The sequence below is a fragment of the Microcaecilia unicolor genome, chromosome 6 (assembly GCF_901765095.1).
Source record: "Microcaecilia unicolor chromosome 6, aMicUni1.1, whole genome shotgun sequence".
Lineage (NCBI taxonomy): Eukaryota > Metazoa > Chordata > Amphibia > Gymnophiona > Siphonopidae > Microcaecilia > Microcaecilia unicolor.
This window is the reverse complement of record NC_044036.1, coordinates 221,305,590-221,321,954: the sequence shown is the minus strand read 5'-3', so window position 1 is coordinate 221,321,954 and position 16,365 is coordinate 221,305,590. Positions and strand designations below refer to the sequence as shown.

General features: G+C 42.7%; 1 protein-coding gene across 6 annotated transcripts in view; it reads right to left on the bottom strand.

Moving 5' to 3' along the window:
• Positions 1–2,258: 2,258 nt before the first annotated feature.
• Positions 2,259–16,365, bottom strand: part of TOR4A (torsin family 4 member A) — a 223,242-nt gene continuing 209,135 nt past the window's right edge. For all 6 annotated transcript variants that reach the window (XM_030207774.1, XM_030207775.1, XM_030207778.1 and 3 more), the window contains one exon: positions 2,259–3,831. In XM_030207774.1, the coding sequence (XP_030063634.1) occupies positions 2,520–3,782 (1,263 nt within the window). In that variant the 5' untranslated portion in view covers positions 3,783–3,831 and the 3' untranslated portion in view covers positions 2,259–2,519. The remainder of the gene's footprint in view (positions 3,832–16,365) is intronic.

The window sequence follows — 16,365 nt, the reverse complement described above, 5'->3', positions numbered from 1 at the left end:
GCAGTAAGACATAAGTACATAAGTAGTGCCATACTGGGAAAGACCAAAGGTCCATCTAGCCCAGCATCCTGTCACCGACAGTGGCCAATCCAGGTCAAGGGCACCTGGCACGCTCCCCAAACGTAAAAACATTCCAGACAAGTTATACCTAAAAATGCGGAATTTTTCCAAGTCCATTTAATAGCGGTCTATGGACTTGTCCTTTAGGAATCTATCTAACCCCTTTTTAAACTCCGTCAAGCTAACCGCCCGTACCACGTTCTCCGGCAACGAATTCCAGAGTCTAATTACACGTTGGGTGAAGAAAAATTTTCTCCGATTCGTTTTAAATTTACCACACTGTAGCTTCAACTCATGCCCTCTAGTCCTAGTATTTTTGGATAGCGTGAACAGTCGCTTCACATCCACCCGATCCATTCCACTCATTATTTTATACACTTCTATCATATCTCCCCTCAGCCGTCTCTTCTCCAAGCTGAAAAGCCCTAGCCTTCTCAGCCTCTCTTCATAGGAAAGTCGTCCCATCCCCACTATCATTTTCGTCGCCCTTCGCTGTACCTTTTCCAATTCTACTATATCTTTTTTGAGATACGGAGACCAGTACTGAACACAATACTCCAGGTGCGGTCGCACCATGGAGCGATACAACGGCATTATAACATCCGCACACCTGGACTCCATACCCTTCCTAATAACACCCAACATTCTATTCGCTTTCCTAGCCGCAGCAGCACACTGAGCAGAAGGTTTCAGCGTATCATCGACGACGACACCCAGATCCCTTTCTTGATCCGTAACTCCTAACGCGGAAGGCGTAGCTATAATTCGGGTTCCTCTTACCCACATGCATCACTTTGCACTTGTCAACATTGAACTTCATCTGCCACTTGCACGCCCATTCTCCCAGTCTCGCAAGGTCCTCCTGTAATCGTTCACATTCCTCCTGCGACTTGACGACCCTGAATAATTTTGTGTCATCGGCGAATTTAATTACCTCACTAGTTATTCCCATCTCTAGGTCTTCCGGGACTACCACTGGCTGAATGCGGCCACCGGTGGTAGTCCCACCTCGTGCACGTGCCATTTCTGGATGAAAAAGAAAAATGCCCGGCAGTGGCGTAGCTACATGGGGCCTGAGGGGGCCCGGGCCCCAGTAGATTTGGCCCTGGCCCCCTGCCCCATGATCCTCTTCAACCCCCCTCACGCCACCAACTCTCCCCCACCGTCGCCGCCCGCCCCGTCACCGCAAATGATACCTTTTTTGAAGCGAGAGACTTTCTTCCGCGCTCGAGTAGCGCCTTTCTTCGACGAAGTTCCGGCGATCAGCTGTTTTGATGCCAGCATCGAAACAGCTGATCGCCGGAACTTTGTCGAAGAAAGGCGCTACTCAAGCGCGGAAGAAAGTCTGTTCAAAAAAGGTATCATTTGCGGCGACGGGGCGGGCGGCGACGGCGGGGGAGAGTTGGTGGCGGGAGGGGGGTTGAAGGGAATCGTGGGCAGGCCGGCAGGGGGGGGTCCGATGTGATGGCGGCGGATAGGGGGGGACGGCGGTGGGGGGGGCGGCTAAACAGTGCCCCCCCACCTCGGGCTCTGGCCCCCCCTCCCGGTGAGGTCTGGCTACGCCCCTGATGCCTGGAAATGGCTTGCACAGCAATAACCTGATGGTAATCGGGCATCACCATGTGCTGCCCAGTTACCGCCAGGTTAGCGTGGGAGTCCTTATCACCATTTTTCTTACCACATGGCCATGTGTGCTGGGGACTTTTTTACCCGCTGCCGCAAAAGGGCCCTGGCGTGTGGGAAAAATGATCCCCGCTGCTAGCGCAGGCCCTTTTTCCTGCAGCTTGGTAAAAGGACCCCTAAGTTAGTTCAGGATACTTTTAATTGGGAAGTATTTGAAGAAGTATGAGAACATGAAATAAAAAATATTGCTTGTTCTAGACACTTACAAGGGCAGTTCATGAATGCAAACATAGTACAAGAGCCCAGTTGCAGCTGCAGATATTTGCCCTGAACTTCCTGGGGCAGTGGAGCATTAGGAGCCCCAAATATGAAACATATATAAACTACATAGTGATACATACATCAAGTTCAAATGATGGGTGCCACTTTTCTTGGGGGAGAACTGACCCACTTTTGTTATTTGAAAAAATATATATATATATTCAAAATTATACTTTGAACATGACAAGCAAACAGCTCTTTTGTAATTTCACATAGAAATTTAATTTCATAATTACAGTGATTAACCTCCTTATTAATGAGGGTAATATCAATGCATACCATGAGAGTAAGTGATGAAGGACCATCACCTAGAAGCATTTAAATCATTCTGCAGACGAAGGGCAAATTGGAAAGTCTGGCATAGTCCTAAACAGTTCAGTTTGCCTGAACCATGACTATAGGAGGAAAGAGCTTTTCAGTGTGGGACCACAGTAATTAAGGGCTGGGCTCCACTTGTTCACATGCTTTAGATGAACAGAAACATGCCTATGTAGCCAAGGTCCCATTCTATTTCATTAATGCAACAGATTAACTTTGGCTCCAACCTGTTTGCAGCCTGTGGTAGAGTACTGTCTGTCCTCTGTAGTGTAGTAGTTAATCTGTCGTGCTAAAGTCTCTATGTATTTGCTATCAGGATAAAAGCCTTCCCTCATCAGTTCATCTAGAAAACAATGCATGATGTGGCTCCTCTCCAGAAGAATAAAAGGGACAATGTCAGTGCTGTTCCAGAGTGGATGGTACTGCTGCAATGCTGACCGAACAACACTGATGAGGTCCTCACTCATACTGTGTGAGTTCAGGATATCACTAGAAGCATTGTACAGGACATACTTGACGATCTCATTCCCTCCAATGTTGCTTATCAAGACATAGATAGCATTGAGGAATTCATTGGTTTGATTGGACTGAAAAAATCCATTCAGGGTGTCCAACAGAGCAGGAGGCATCAGTTCTACTTCATCAAAAATAAACACTGGGATCTTTTCTTCAATTTCTGCTTGGCTGACTATAGTAGAAATCTTGCTAGATAAATTCAGCTGGCAAGAGAAGATGTCTTCATTAGCAGGACAATGGTGCATCACAAAGTACTGTAGCACAAATTCGCCATCCATGACTGAGCAGAAATGTCTAGCCAGCAACCGCCCTATATAACTCTTTCCAACCCCACTAGGACCATGAACAGACATCACGAGAGGTTTATTATGGACGTGGGTGGCCAAATAGTCCTTTAAGAGGTTCATAATGATTTCCATGGCTATCGTCTGACCAAACACCTCTCGCTGTAAGGTCTTCTCAAGCCCATCCAAGTCATACTTCTGTAGGTTATCATCCAGGTTCTCAATTGCATTCAGTATCTGAAAGCAGATAATGGCAGTGAGCAACAGAAGGCAGCGCTTGGCCTTGCTCTTTTGCTCTAGAGGAAGGTGTTTCTTCATATTTTCAGGGTACAACACGGCTCTGGACCTTCTGGATTTCTTTTTTCTCCTTTGATTCACCATGGAAACACGTTCAACTGTTGGGGTGTCAAAGGTAAAATATTGGGGTTTCTGAAAACCCATTGTATCAACAAGCATTTTTCGGTTTACGTAGGGATGTTTTTGCATTAGCCTAGTTTGTGCTGATTCCAAGGATTTCTCCCCAGTCAGATCCAGATGGAGGCGACTCTTCCTCAGTATCCTTATTTTGCGTCGAAGGCGGACCACAGCCCGCACAGGAGACACCAGGCATACCTTCAGGGGTCTGCTGGGAGCCATAGCACAAGGGTCACTCTCTTCCATTTTTCTGACACCATTCAGGTTAACTTGAAGGAACGCAAATCAATCTTACCTGGGAAAAGAGAGAAAGAGTGATAAGATGTCACCACCAAACTGTGAGAAGAAGTTTTGCAACTCATGCCAGTGGAATGGAGGGTTTAGATGCTATCTGGTTAGCAGATTTCTGATTCAGTTCCGAATGCGCTGGTTCTATAGTTTTTTTACATGGCTAAATGTTTTGGATTTTGATATGGATTTTTGATCTACTCACCTTTACCAAATCCAAGCTCAAGGGGCTAGATTCTGTAATAGATTCTGTAAATAGTGCTCAAATTTAGGTGCCAGGAAAAATCCGCACTAAGCACTATTCTATAAAGGGCATGCTAGGCTGAGTGCCCTTTATACAATAGCACTTAGAGTGGATTCCCACGCCCAACTTTGGGATTGAGGACTTATGCCAGCCTAAACTTGGTGTAAATCCTAGCGCCCCTGACCAGCCCCTCTTTGGGTTGTGCATAAGACACTATGGGTGTGCAATGTTATAGAATAGTGCATAGGCAGATATACATGTAAATCCAAATTAGTGGCAATTAACTCCAAACTACATCAGTGTTGTTAGCATCCAACTGACTGACTAGTTTATGTGCACATCTGGGTTCCACATCCAAATTTGGGTGCCCAACTTTGGGCAACCTATATAGAATTCAGGGGAAGATGACTTTCATAATTACATATGAAATGCCATACTGGGAAAAGACCAAGGGTCCATCGAGCCCAGCATCCTGTCCACGACAGCGGCCAATCCAGGCCAAGGGCACCTGGCAAGCTTCCCAAACGTACAAATATTCTATACATGTTATTCCTGGAATTGTGGATTTTTCCCAAGTCCATTTAGAAGCGGTTTATGGACTTGTCCTTTAGGAAACCATCCAACCCCTTTTTAAACTCTGCTAAGCTAACCGCCTTCACCACTTTCTCTGGCAACGAATTCCAGAGTTTAATTACACGTTGGGTGAAGAAAAATTTTCTCCGATTTGTTTTAAATTTACTACACTGTAGTTTCATCGCATGCCCCCTAGTCCTAGTATTTTTGGAAAGCGTGGCCGCTTCACATCCACCTGTTCCATTCCACTCATTATTTTATATACCTCTATCATGTCTCCCCTCAGCCGTCTCTTCTCCAAGCTTAATAGCTCTAGCCTCCTTAATCTTTCTTCATAGGGAAGTCGTCCCATCCCCGCTATCATTTTAGTCGTCCTTCTCTGCACCTTTTCCAATTCTACTATATCTTTCTTGAGATGTGGCGACCAGAATTGAACACAATACTCTAGGTGCGGTCGCACCATGGAGCGATACAACGGCATTATAACATCCTCACACCTGTTTTCCATACCTTTCCTAATAATACCTAATACCTAATAATATTCAATTCAGGTACTGTTGAAGGGGGATTATAGAATGAATGCAGGCTAAGATAGCTTAAGAGAACACATATACTTTCTGTGCACTGTAAAGAATTTCAAATGTACATTTCTGCAGGATTTGTGATAGTTTTTTTATAAAGATACAAAGGTTACTCTCACTATGTCAGGTCATCTATGCCATAGTTTCAAACACAGTGGTTCCCAAAGGCTCAGGGGAACATTTTACAGACTTAAAAGAAATACAGTAGCAACTTACTGGTTAATATTCAGCCCAAAGCAATCAGAAGTTTTGTAAACATTGGCCACCATAGGCTAATTTAGACCTGGATACTCAATGCTGGGCCATATCTGGCTACCAGCACTGAATATCAGGTCACCAGCGGTCACCTGAAGTTATATAGGTACTGCTATTTAGTGCCGGTATCAGGATAGCTGCTATTTATGTAGTCCAAACTGCTCAGATATCTGGGCACTGGCACTAGATATTGGTGGTGCCCAGATAACTTCCTGCTTTGCCTTTGTTCCACCACAGACCAACCAAGCATTGCCATGGTGGTTTGTACAGATATTCAATGAAACTCTCCAATTAAGTGCTGCTGAATATATGTTCCAGACCTGGTCAATGTGATTAAACCAGGTAGGAGCCACTCCTTCCTGGTTAATTCCTGCTGGATATTGACTCCTTAATTTTATTTCAAAATGCATGGGTTTGCCAATATTTGATAGCAACCAGGAAGTGACATCCTGAAGATGAAAAGCTATTTACAATCTAAAAGACCAAAATAAATAAAAGATAAAATATACTCTAAAGACTAAAGGAGAAAAACATCAAACACATAACATTATGAGGATGATGTGCAGTGGTCTGTCCCCTTGTTAGGTGGTGCAGAGGTTGAATCTGTGCATGGTTCACTAGAAGTGGTCTAAAGCAAAACAGTGCTAAAACTGAGCTGTTGTAGATTACCTGTTTCAGGGGTCCTTTTACTAAGGTGCACCAAAAAGTGGCGCGCGCTGGTCCATTTTTCAGTGCAAAAAAGGCCTCTTTTTTTGGCCAAAAATGGATGTGCAGCGAAATAAAAATTGGCGCACATCCATTTTGGGCCTGAGACCTTACTATCACCCATTGACTTAGCGATAAGGTCTCACGTGCTAACTGGGTGGTAATCGTCAGCGTGTGTATACTGCCAATTACTGCCCAGTTAGTGCTATGTGGTAAAAATAAAAAATATCTTCTGCCGCCCAATCAGACACGCGTAAAAAATGGCATTACTGCCCGGGGCTCACGGTAGCAGGGTGGTAGTTCCAAATTGACGAGTGTTGGATGTGTGTAAGCGTCTACGCGCCTTAGTAAAAGGGCCCCTCAGTTACCCTGGTGTTACACATTGCCAGGTTCAGTTGCATATGGAACTTTGGGAGCTCATATGCTGGGTATTTTGCATAGGCCTACCACAAGTTGAGGTTGGTGTGGGGTCTGTGACCTCATGTGAGTACTTCTGTTTTGCATATAGTTATTCAGGCACTGGTGTTAAAATGTTTAGATTATTGTAGCACGCTCCTAATATGAATGCCTGGTAAAATTTTGAGGAAATTATAGATTTTGCAAAATATTATTGTACATAAATTCTAGGAAGATAGCAGTTGGAATGAGCAGCTCTGCTGTTGATTACCCTATCTTGTCTTTTGAGATGAAGGTTAAATGTAAGATCCTGATACTTAGTTTTCAGGCCATGTGTGAGTGATGGTCCTTATATTTGTCAGTAGTAGCAAAAAGAGGAAGGCTGCTGTAACTCTAATGCAAATCATAAGACATCAACAAGTGAAGAGTCCAGTATATATACTTGATCAAGTTAATCAACACAAAGTATTCAAAGTTTCAAATCTTCCTTTATTCTCAAACATTCTTTTCTTGTTGTATTTTTATATATAATTAAAATGAAAAGTTGTTGAGCACTTAGCTATGGCTCGACAGTGGCCAAACCAGTTTCACTTTACATGCTTCATCAGGAGCCATGCATCAACTTTCTTACAATGTCAAAAAGATGATATCACATATTTATGTGATCACCTACAAGACAAATGTATATCAATTACATCCGTGAAAAGTAACAGATTAACTGGTGTTCAATCCTTATTTACAGAATCATTAATTTGACAGCGTTTCAACTTTGTAACTGCTTAGATGGATCTTTATATCTACTTAAATAAACAATGCAGTTAACAAACAATATTGGTTCAATGTATTTTAAAGGCAGCTTCCAATATGGTATTTTTAACAATGTCATGCTGCTCATTTTATATGAACAAAGGCTAAACATTCTAATCCAAGTTATAAAAAGGCTGTTAACGGTTATAAGTTTCCATACATAAATGCTGCTCCAATTTAGAAACATTCCCATTTCAACACATCCCATCACATTGTACCTTTTATAGTAATCTATCCAGATATCCTCTTACTCCGTGCTGTTTTCAGTTTTTCTCCCCCCCCCCCCCCAACCCCAGGAGAAACTAAACCATCCCTGCCCCCCACTCCCACCTACTGTCCGCTTCCTGTATCATCAGTTACTAAACTTGTTAGGACACCCTGTTGAAGTGAAGCCTGCACTTTTTCCCATAGCTCGCAATACTGGCGTTGCCCCAAGGAGCACGATGATTTAAAAGACATAAGCACCCAACTAGCCATTTCCCTCATATGTTCCTTCCAGAGCACCAAAAGGGGAGGAGAGGGATCCACCCAGACCTTTAGAATACACTTCTTTGCCAGCCAGGTTGCCAGCAAAGCAAATTTACATTGAGCACTCCCTAACCCCTGCTCCTTCAATGATGCTGTACATCCCATAAGCACTGCTGAGTACTGCCACTCTATAACTCACTGCAAGACATGCTCCATGACCTCCAACACCCCTGGGCATTCCATGAAGGAATGCAGCAATGTTCCCACCTTTATCTTGCATGTATTACAATTGGGATCTTCCCACAACCCCATCACCACTCCTCTCTCCTTAGTGATGTGCACTCTGTACAGAATCTTATACTGTATGTCTTGCAGTGCAGCGTTAGGGGTCACACGGTGAATATTTCCAAATACCTCAGCTAATCTCTTTTCTATAATCTCTTCACCTGTATCCTGGCTCCATAACTCAGCTAATTTTATAAGATACGGAGCTTTTTTATTATCTCTGATTACTTGGTGCCACTGGGTCAACCGGTTAAGTGTTGGGGGTAGCTGTAAAAAACCCCACTAAAGTTCTATATTTGTGTTCCACACCCAACACATAATTGTGCGCCTGGAGGTAAGCAAAAAACTGTGAATTGGGGATTTCCCATACACGTCTGCATTGTTCAAAAGATGGGAACACCTCTCCCTCCCATTGACGGAGATGGCCCAAGTGCCTACATCCCCCACTCCTCCACTTGCTGAATACTGTTGTAACCATTCCCGCCGGAAAAGCAGGGTTACCCACAAAAGTTAAAAAGGGGCTAGGTCCAAGAGTCGCCCCTCCCACCCCCCTCCACCATCTCCAAGCACTTTGCAGAGCTTTCCAGTACTGATTCCCTCCAGCTCCTCCAGCCCTCCCCCTCCAACATAACAAAGGGATCTTTTTGCCACTCTAACTCTCCCAAAAACCCTTAGGGGCAACTCGTGTATCCAGCGTAATAACGCTGCTACATTATAAGCCCTCAAATCTGGCAATCAAAGACCGCCTTTCGTCCTATCAGACGCTAACTTCATGAAGGAGATTCTCGGACGCTTTGCTCTCCAAATAAATGAACTCACCACACTGCGAAGCACAGACTCTTCCTGCTTGCGGACCCACATCGGAAGCATCTGTAAAGGATATAGCAACTTAGGCAGTATCACCATCTTAACCAGCGCTATCCGACCCATAAAACTTAGCGGAAGGTCCTTCCATTGAATGCATAACCTTTTGACCACTTCTAATTTATCCAATACATTTCTTTTATATACCCAATTCGGCGCCGCACTTAGATACACTCCCAAGTACTTTATACCGACCTGGGCCCACGACAATGGGAAGCTACTCAAACCCAGGCTCGCACATGGGTTACTTATAGGGAGATGTAACAAAAATAAAAATAAATAAAATAAATTTTCCAAAATTTATGCTAAGCCCCGAAAACTCCCCAAATTCTTGAATTATACTCATGGCCCGCAGTAACGTAATGGTCGCATTGTCCAACAGAAGAAGCATATCGTCTGCAAATAAGTTTATACGGTATTCCTCTCCTCCCATCTGAATTCCCCGTAGCTCTGGATCTTGGCGAATCCTGGCTGCCAAGGGTTCTAGTGTTAATATAAATAATAAAGGTGACAAAGGACACCCCTGCCTAGTACCACCCTTCAAATACAAAGGTTCTGTAAGAGAGTCATTGATAAGGATCTGGGCTGTCAGGTTGCTATACATCCCACAAATCCAACTCAGAAACTCCCCTCGTATTCCGAATCTCTGCAACACCCAGAATAGGTATTCCCAGACCACTTTATCGAACGCTTTCTCCGCGTCCAAACTAGCCAGGAGTGCATCCCCCGCCTTTTGCCATCCGTCAAGTAGAATACGACTCACTTTCAATATATTGGCAGAAGCAAATCTCCCCTGAACGAATCCTACCTGATCCGAGTGCACCAACTGAGGAACTAAAGCACCTAACCTAGCCGCGAGCACCCCTGCTAAAATCTTAATGTCTTGGTTAAGCAATGAGATTGGCCTATATGACCCCACTAACTCTGCATACTTTCCAGGTTTCGGAAGGACAGTGATATGAACATAGTTGAGTGTTGTCCCCATCACCCCTGATGACCTCACCTCCTCACACATCGCTATAAAAGAGGGTGGGACTAGGTCCTGTAATATTTTATAATATTCCATACCCAGTCCATCTGGACCTGGGGCTTTAGCCAACTTTAATCTTTTAATGATTTGCTGCACCTCTTTTCCGTGCATCGGTTCATTTAGCACCCCCAGTTGTTCATCAGATAGGGATGGGAGCTTCACATTTTCAAAGAACTCTTTACACTTCTCCTCAGAAAATGAGCCCTCCCTATAGAGCGACGAATAAAATCGTACAAACTCCTTCTGTATTTCACCTAGTCCTGTACACACAGAGCCCCTTACATCCCTAATTTTTCCTATATAGCTTTTAGAAGATCTCTGTTTCACTAATGATGCTAGTAATTTCCCCATCTTATTTCCCCACTGAGAGAGCCTGTATTTATACAGTTTTATGCTATACATAGCCCGCTCATCCAGTACCTCCTGCAATTGCTTCTTACAATCTACATACCCCTTCCTCGCCTCTTCTGATGGTGAAAAAATAAAGAGCTTCCGAGCCTCCCTTAGTTTCAACATTAAGTTTGTCACCCGAGATTCACACCGCTTTGTTACGGAGGCCAGGTAGGATATAATTTTACCCCTTAACACCGCTTTTCCTGACTGCCCCATTTTTTTGGTCAACAATTGGGATACCAGTAGATAATCCAGACGTGCATAGACTCCATGAGGGTGTGAAAAAAAGGTATAATCCCGGTCCTCCAAATGGTGCAGGTGCCAAATATCTACCAATTCTAATTCTTTAAGCAGATAATTCACTCCCCTCTCACCATGGCCTCTACCTTCTTTCTTTGGTGGTTTACAATTTATCAAAGGGTCGCTAGTTATATTAAAATCCCCTCTAATAATAAGCGGGTATTCATCATAGGTTACTAATTTAGTAGCTAAAAGTGTAAAGAATTTGTGAGAGTACACATTTGGTGCGTAAATACTACACATCACCACTTTCTTTCCCTTCAGCAGCTCTGCTACAATGATAAACCTTCCTTCTGTATCTTGATACATACTGTGGAGGCTAAAAGCTATGGACTTCCTTATCAGAACAGCCACCCCCCCTTTTCCTCCCGTTACATGCCGCAAAGAATACATCTCACACCCAGTCCTGTTTCAATTTCAAATGTTCAGACTTCCCCAAGTGGGTTTCTTGCAGCATTGCTACATCTGCTTTTTGTCTCTTGAGTGCCTGCAGAATTTGTTTCCTCTTTATTGGAGAATGGATCCCATCTACATTATCCAGCACCCAATAGGATCCCCTCCTGCTGTCAAGCAACCCCCCCAAGCGCTAAGGAGCCTCCCAGCTGCACTCCCCAGACACATTTTCCCTGATACTCCTCAGGCACTTCAATCTGCCCTTGCCCAGCACCACAAACCAATTCCCACCAACTGACTTTCCGTGCCCCACATTGAAAAAAAAACAGTGCGGACCTCCCAACCCTACCCTTCAAGCCCTCCTGCTGTGTTCCCGCCCCCTCCCCCCCTCCCGTCCAAAGATTAAACAGTATTACCACATTCATCCCTTCTGACCACTCGCACCAACCACTCCCCTTCTTCCACCATCAACCCCCTCCCGCACTCTCTGCTCACACGCAAACCCCTTCCCTGTTATCTTTCCCTGCCCCCATGCTAAACTCACTTTTTTACAATACAAACTGGAATTCAAAGATTCTTCACTCCCCGGTAAGCTTGCAGCACTCTCTCCTTGTCTGCATAGTTTAAGATCTTAGCCAGCACCGGTCTGGGCTTGCGATCCTCCTCCCGCACTTTCCCCACTCTATGAACTCTCTCTGCTCGCATGGCGCCGCCTTCAAATTGCAGACCCAGTTGTTCACGCAGCCACTGCTCCACAAATGTTCGTAAGTCCTTCTCCTTCACCGCTTCGGGCACTCCTATGATCCACAAGTTATTGCGCCTACTCCTATTTTCGTGGTCATCTACTTGACCTGCCAGCTGAGCACATTTCTGTTCCAGAACTGCAATTCTTCCACTCACGCTTTCCACACGGTCCTCCTGCTGTGACTACTCCTTGTAGGCGCACTCCCTGCCATTCTAAGGAATCCTTAATTTGGTCCACGGAGGACTGAATCTTGGACAGTTTTTCCTCCAGTACTACAGAGACCTTCTGGACCAGTTCGTTCACAAGATCTATAGGCAGCCCTGCTTTCATTGGATCCTCGCTCGTCGCCGCCATCTTGGTTCGTGCTGTATGAATATTTTCCTTCTTCCCCTGCGGGGTCTTTCTGGGCATGCCAACTTGCCCTCCGGTCTGCTCAAACTTTCAATTTGCCCTGTCAGCAGCTCGTATCCTGCACTATTGGGATATCCAGTTTTAGTCCCAGATTGGGGGCTCTATTGCAGATTATTAGGCAATAAGCTCTGCCGCATCACGTGACCCCCTAGCCTAGTTTTTCTGCTTAAACCTTACTATCAATTATCTATTATCCAATGAAAAGATCACCTTTCTTAACCAATCATTTCATAAGTACATAAGTAATGCTATACTGGGAAAAGACCAAAGGCCCATCAAGCCCAGCATCCTGTCCTCGACAGCGGCCAATCCAGGTCAAGGGCTCCTGGCAAGCTTCCCAAACGTACAAACATTCTATACATGTTATTCCCGAAATTGTGGATTTTTCCCAAGTCCATTTAGTAGCGGTCTATGGACTTGTCCTTTAGGAAACCGTCCAAACCCTTTTTAAACTCTGCCAAGCTAACCGCCTTCACCAGAGTTTAATTATGCGTTGGGTGAAGAAAAATTTTCTCCTATTTGTTTTAAATGTACTACACTGTAGTTTCATCGCATGCTAGTCCTACTACTTTTGGAAAGCGTGAACAGACGCTTCACATCCACCTGTTCTACTCCACTCATTATTTTATATACCTCTATCATGTCTCCCCTCAGCCGTCTCTTCTCCAAGCTGAAAAGCCCTAGCCTCCTTAGCCTTTCTTCATAGGGAAGTAGTCCTATCCCCGCTATCATTTTCGTCGCCCTTCGCTGCACCTTTTCCAATTCCACTATATCTTTCTTGAGATGCGGCGACCAGAATTGGACACAATACTCAAGGTGTGGTCGCACCATGGAACACTGCATTGTTTGAAATCACCAATCAATGGTTAATATAAACGTGACATAAACTTCATCATTAGTTAATCGCTCCAATCTGATACAGTTCTAAATCGTTGCTTAATTCAACTATATGGAGCGTTACCCCAACATTTCTTTGATTGTCATTATTGTCAGCAAAATACACGCCACTCAATTAAATTGGTTCCATTGAGTTCAAGCGGTATCACCAAATCATATTTATGTGATCACCTTTCTTAACCAATCACTTCATTGCATTGTTTGAAATCAACAATCGGTGATTAATATAAATGTGACATAATCTTCATCATTAGTTAATCACTTCAATCTAATACAATTCTAAATCGTTACTCAATTCAACTATATGGAGCATTACCCAAGTATTTCTTTGATTGTCATTATTAGCAGTAAAATGCACGCCACTCAATTAAATTATTCAAGCCAATTGGTTCCATTGAGTTCAAGCGGTAAATCCATTTATGCTCTTGTTGTAAAAGCAGCTTTCCCCTGTCTCCTCCTCTGATGTTCGGTATCACTACATCAACTATAAAGCATTTCAAATTGTCAAAAGTATGTCCAAGCTTATTACACTGACTGACTAGAGGTGCCTCCATCCTAACCCTCTTTATATTGCTCCGATGTTCATTTAATCTTATTCTAAGACTTCTTGTTGTTTTCCCCACGTATAGTTTTTCACATGGGCAAAGGATTATATACACTGCATAAGTAGTATCACAATTACTAAAATGCTTTAGCTGATACTTTTTAGAGTCATGTGGGTTAACAAAAGATTTTAGCTGCAAAGTTATATCACAATTTTTACATTTACCACACTAAAGTGACCAACTGGAATATTGGTTTTTTTCATGAATGTAGATTTTGGATTTGTTGGGCTTAAGATTTCCTTCAAATTCTTTCCTCGTGTATATGAAATACATAATGTTGTATCTCTGAATGTGTTGATTGATTGTAATATAAGCCAATGATCCCTTATTATATTAGAAATCCTTGGACTAGAATTTGTATATTTACTGATAAATGTCAATGATCGTCCTGTGTTTTTTCAGAATTTCTCAAGAGCCAGTCCCTTTCATTATTGCATCTTTTTTGGATGTGGAGATATTCCAAGCATCCAAAGAATTCATCATGAAAGTCCATCAAAAACTTGTGCGTAAAAATACATTTCTACTCTCAACAAGTTGCCATCCTAGACACTGTAAAGAGTCTTTGCCATATGCACAATTTTTGCGATATAGAAGAATATGCAGTAAAAAAGAAGATTTTAAATCACAATCTAGAACTTTGACATCACGATTGAAACCAAGGGGGTACAATGACAGCATCTTGAACAAAGCTTACAATAGAGCAAAATATAATGAAAGGGACTGGCTCTTGAGAAATTCTGAAAAAACACAGGACGATCAAAGAACTTTGACATCTATCAGCTAAAATCTTTTGTTAACCCACATGACTCTAAAAAGTATCAGCTAAAGCATATTAGTAATTGTAATTATTACTTATGCAGTGTATATAATCCTTTGCCCATGTGAAAAACTATATGTGGGGAAAACAACACAAAGTCTTAGAATAAGATTAAATGAACATCGGAGCAATATAAAAAGGGTTAGAATGGAGGCACCTCTAGTCAGTCAGTGTAATAAGTTTGGACATACTTTTGACAATTTGAAATGCTTTATAGTTGATGTAGTGATACCGAACATCAGAGGAGGAGACAGGGGAAAGCTGCTTTTACAACAAGAGCATAAATGGATTTACCGCTTGAACTCAATGGAACCAATTGGCTTGAATAAGTTAATTGAGTGGCATGCATTTTACTGCTAATAATGACAATCAAAGAAATACTTGGGTAATGCTCCATATAGTTGACGAGTAACAATTTAGAATTGTATTAGATTGAAGTGATTAACTAATGATGAAGATTATGTCACATTTATATTAACCACCGATTGTTGATTTCAAACAATGCAATGAAGTGATTGGTTAAGAAAGGTGATCACATAAATATGATTTGGTGATACCGCTTGAACTCAATGGAACCAATTTAATTGAGTGGCGTGTATTTTGCTGACAATAATGACAATCAAAGAAATGTTGGGGTAACGCTCCATATAGTTGAATTAAGCAACGATTTAGAACTGTATCAGACTGGAGCGATTAACTAATGATGAAGTTTATGTCACATTTATATTAACAATTGATTGGTGATTTCAAACAATGCAGTGAAGTGATTGGTTAAGAAAGGTGATCTTTTCCTTGGATGATAGATAATTGATAGTAAGTTTTAAGCAGAAAAAATAGGTTATGTACGCACATCAATCTGCTTAATAGCTAAGAATGCGTAATAAAAAATTGGGGTTATAGAAGATGCAATGAGAGTATATTGTAAAAGAAATGTTTATGGTTGAAAAAGAATGTTTCTAAATTGGAGCAGTATTTATGTACGGAAACTTATAACCGTTAACAGCCTTTTTATGACTTGGATTAGAATGTTTAGCCTTTGTTCATATAAAATGAGCAGCATGACATTGTTAAAAATACCATATTGGAAGCTGCCTTTAAAATACATTGAACCAATATTGTTTGTTAACTGCATTGTTTATTTAAGTAGATATAAAGATCCATCTAAGCAGTTACAAAGTTGAAACGCTGTCAAATTAATGATTCTGTAAATAAGGATTGAACACCAGTTAATCTGTTACTTTTCACAGATGTAATTGATATACATTTGTCTTGTAGGTGATCACTACACCTACATCTTTTTGACATTGTAAGAAAGTTGATGCACAGCTCCTGATGAAGCATGTAAAGTGAAATGGGTTTGGCCACCGTTGAGCCATAGCGAAGTGCTCAACAACTTTTCATTCTAATCTACTATAATAAAATTCACCCTCAACGTTCTGAGGACACTGACGTCAGTGAAGCCAAGCCCTGACTGCCTTCAAAAAGGTTCAAAGGTTCGTGGTGGTGAAGCCACCAAAATCACTCCGGGCCCCGCTCTCGAGGGCGGAGCTATGGCAGGGAGGGAGGCAGGGGTGGGAAATCATTCCGGGCCCCGCCCTCGCGTCAAACGTCATGACGTTGGGGGCGGAACAATGGCAGAACAATGAAGGGGTTGGCCAGGGAGGGAGGGGGGGTGTTGGCGACGAAAACCTTGCTAGCGCCCGTTTCATTTGCTCAGAAATGGCCTCTTTTACTAGTTTTATATAAAAATACAAAAAGAAAAGAATATTTGA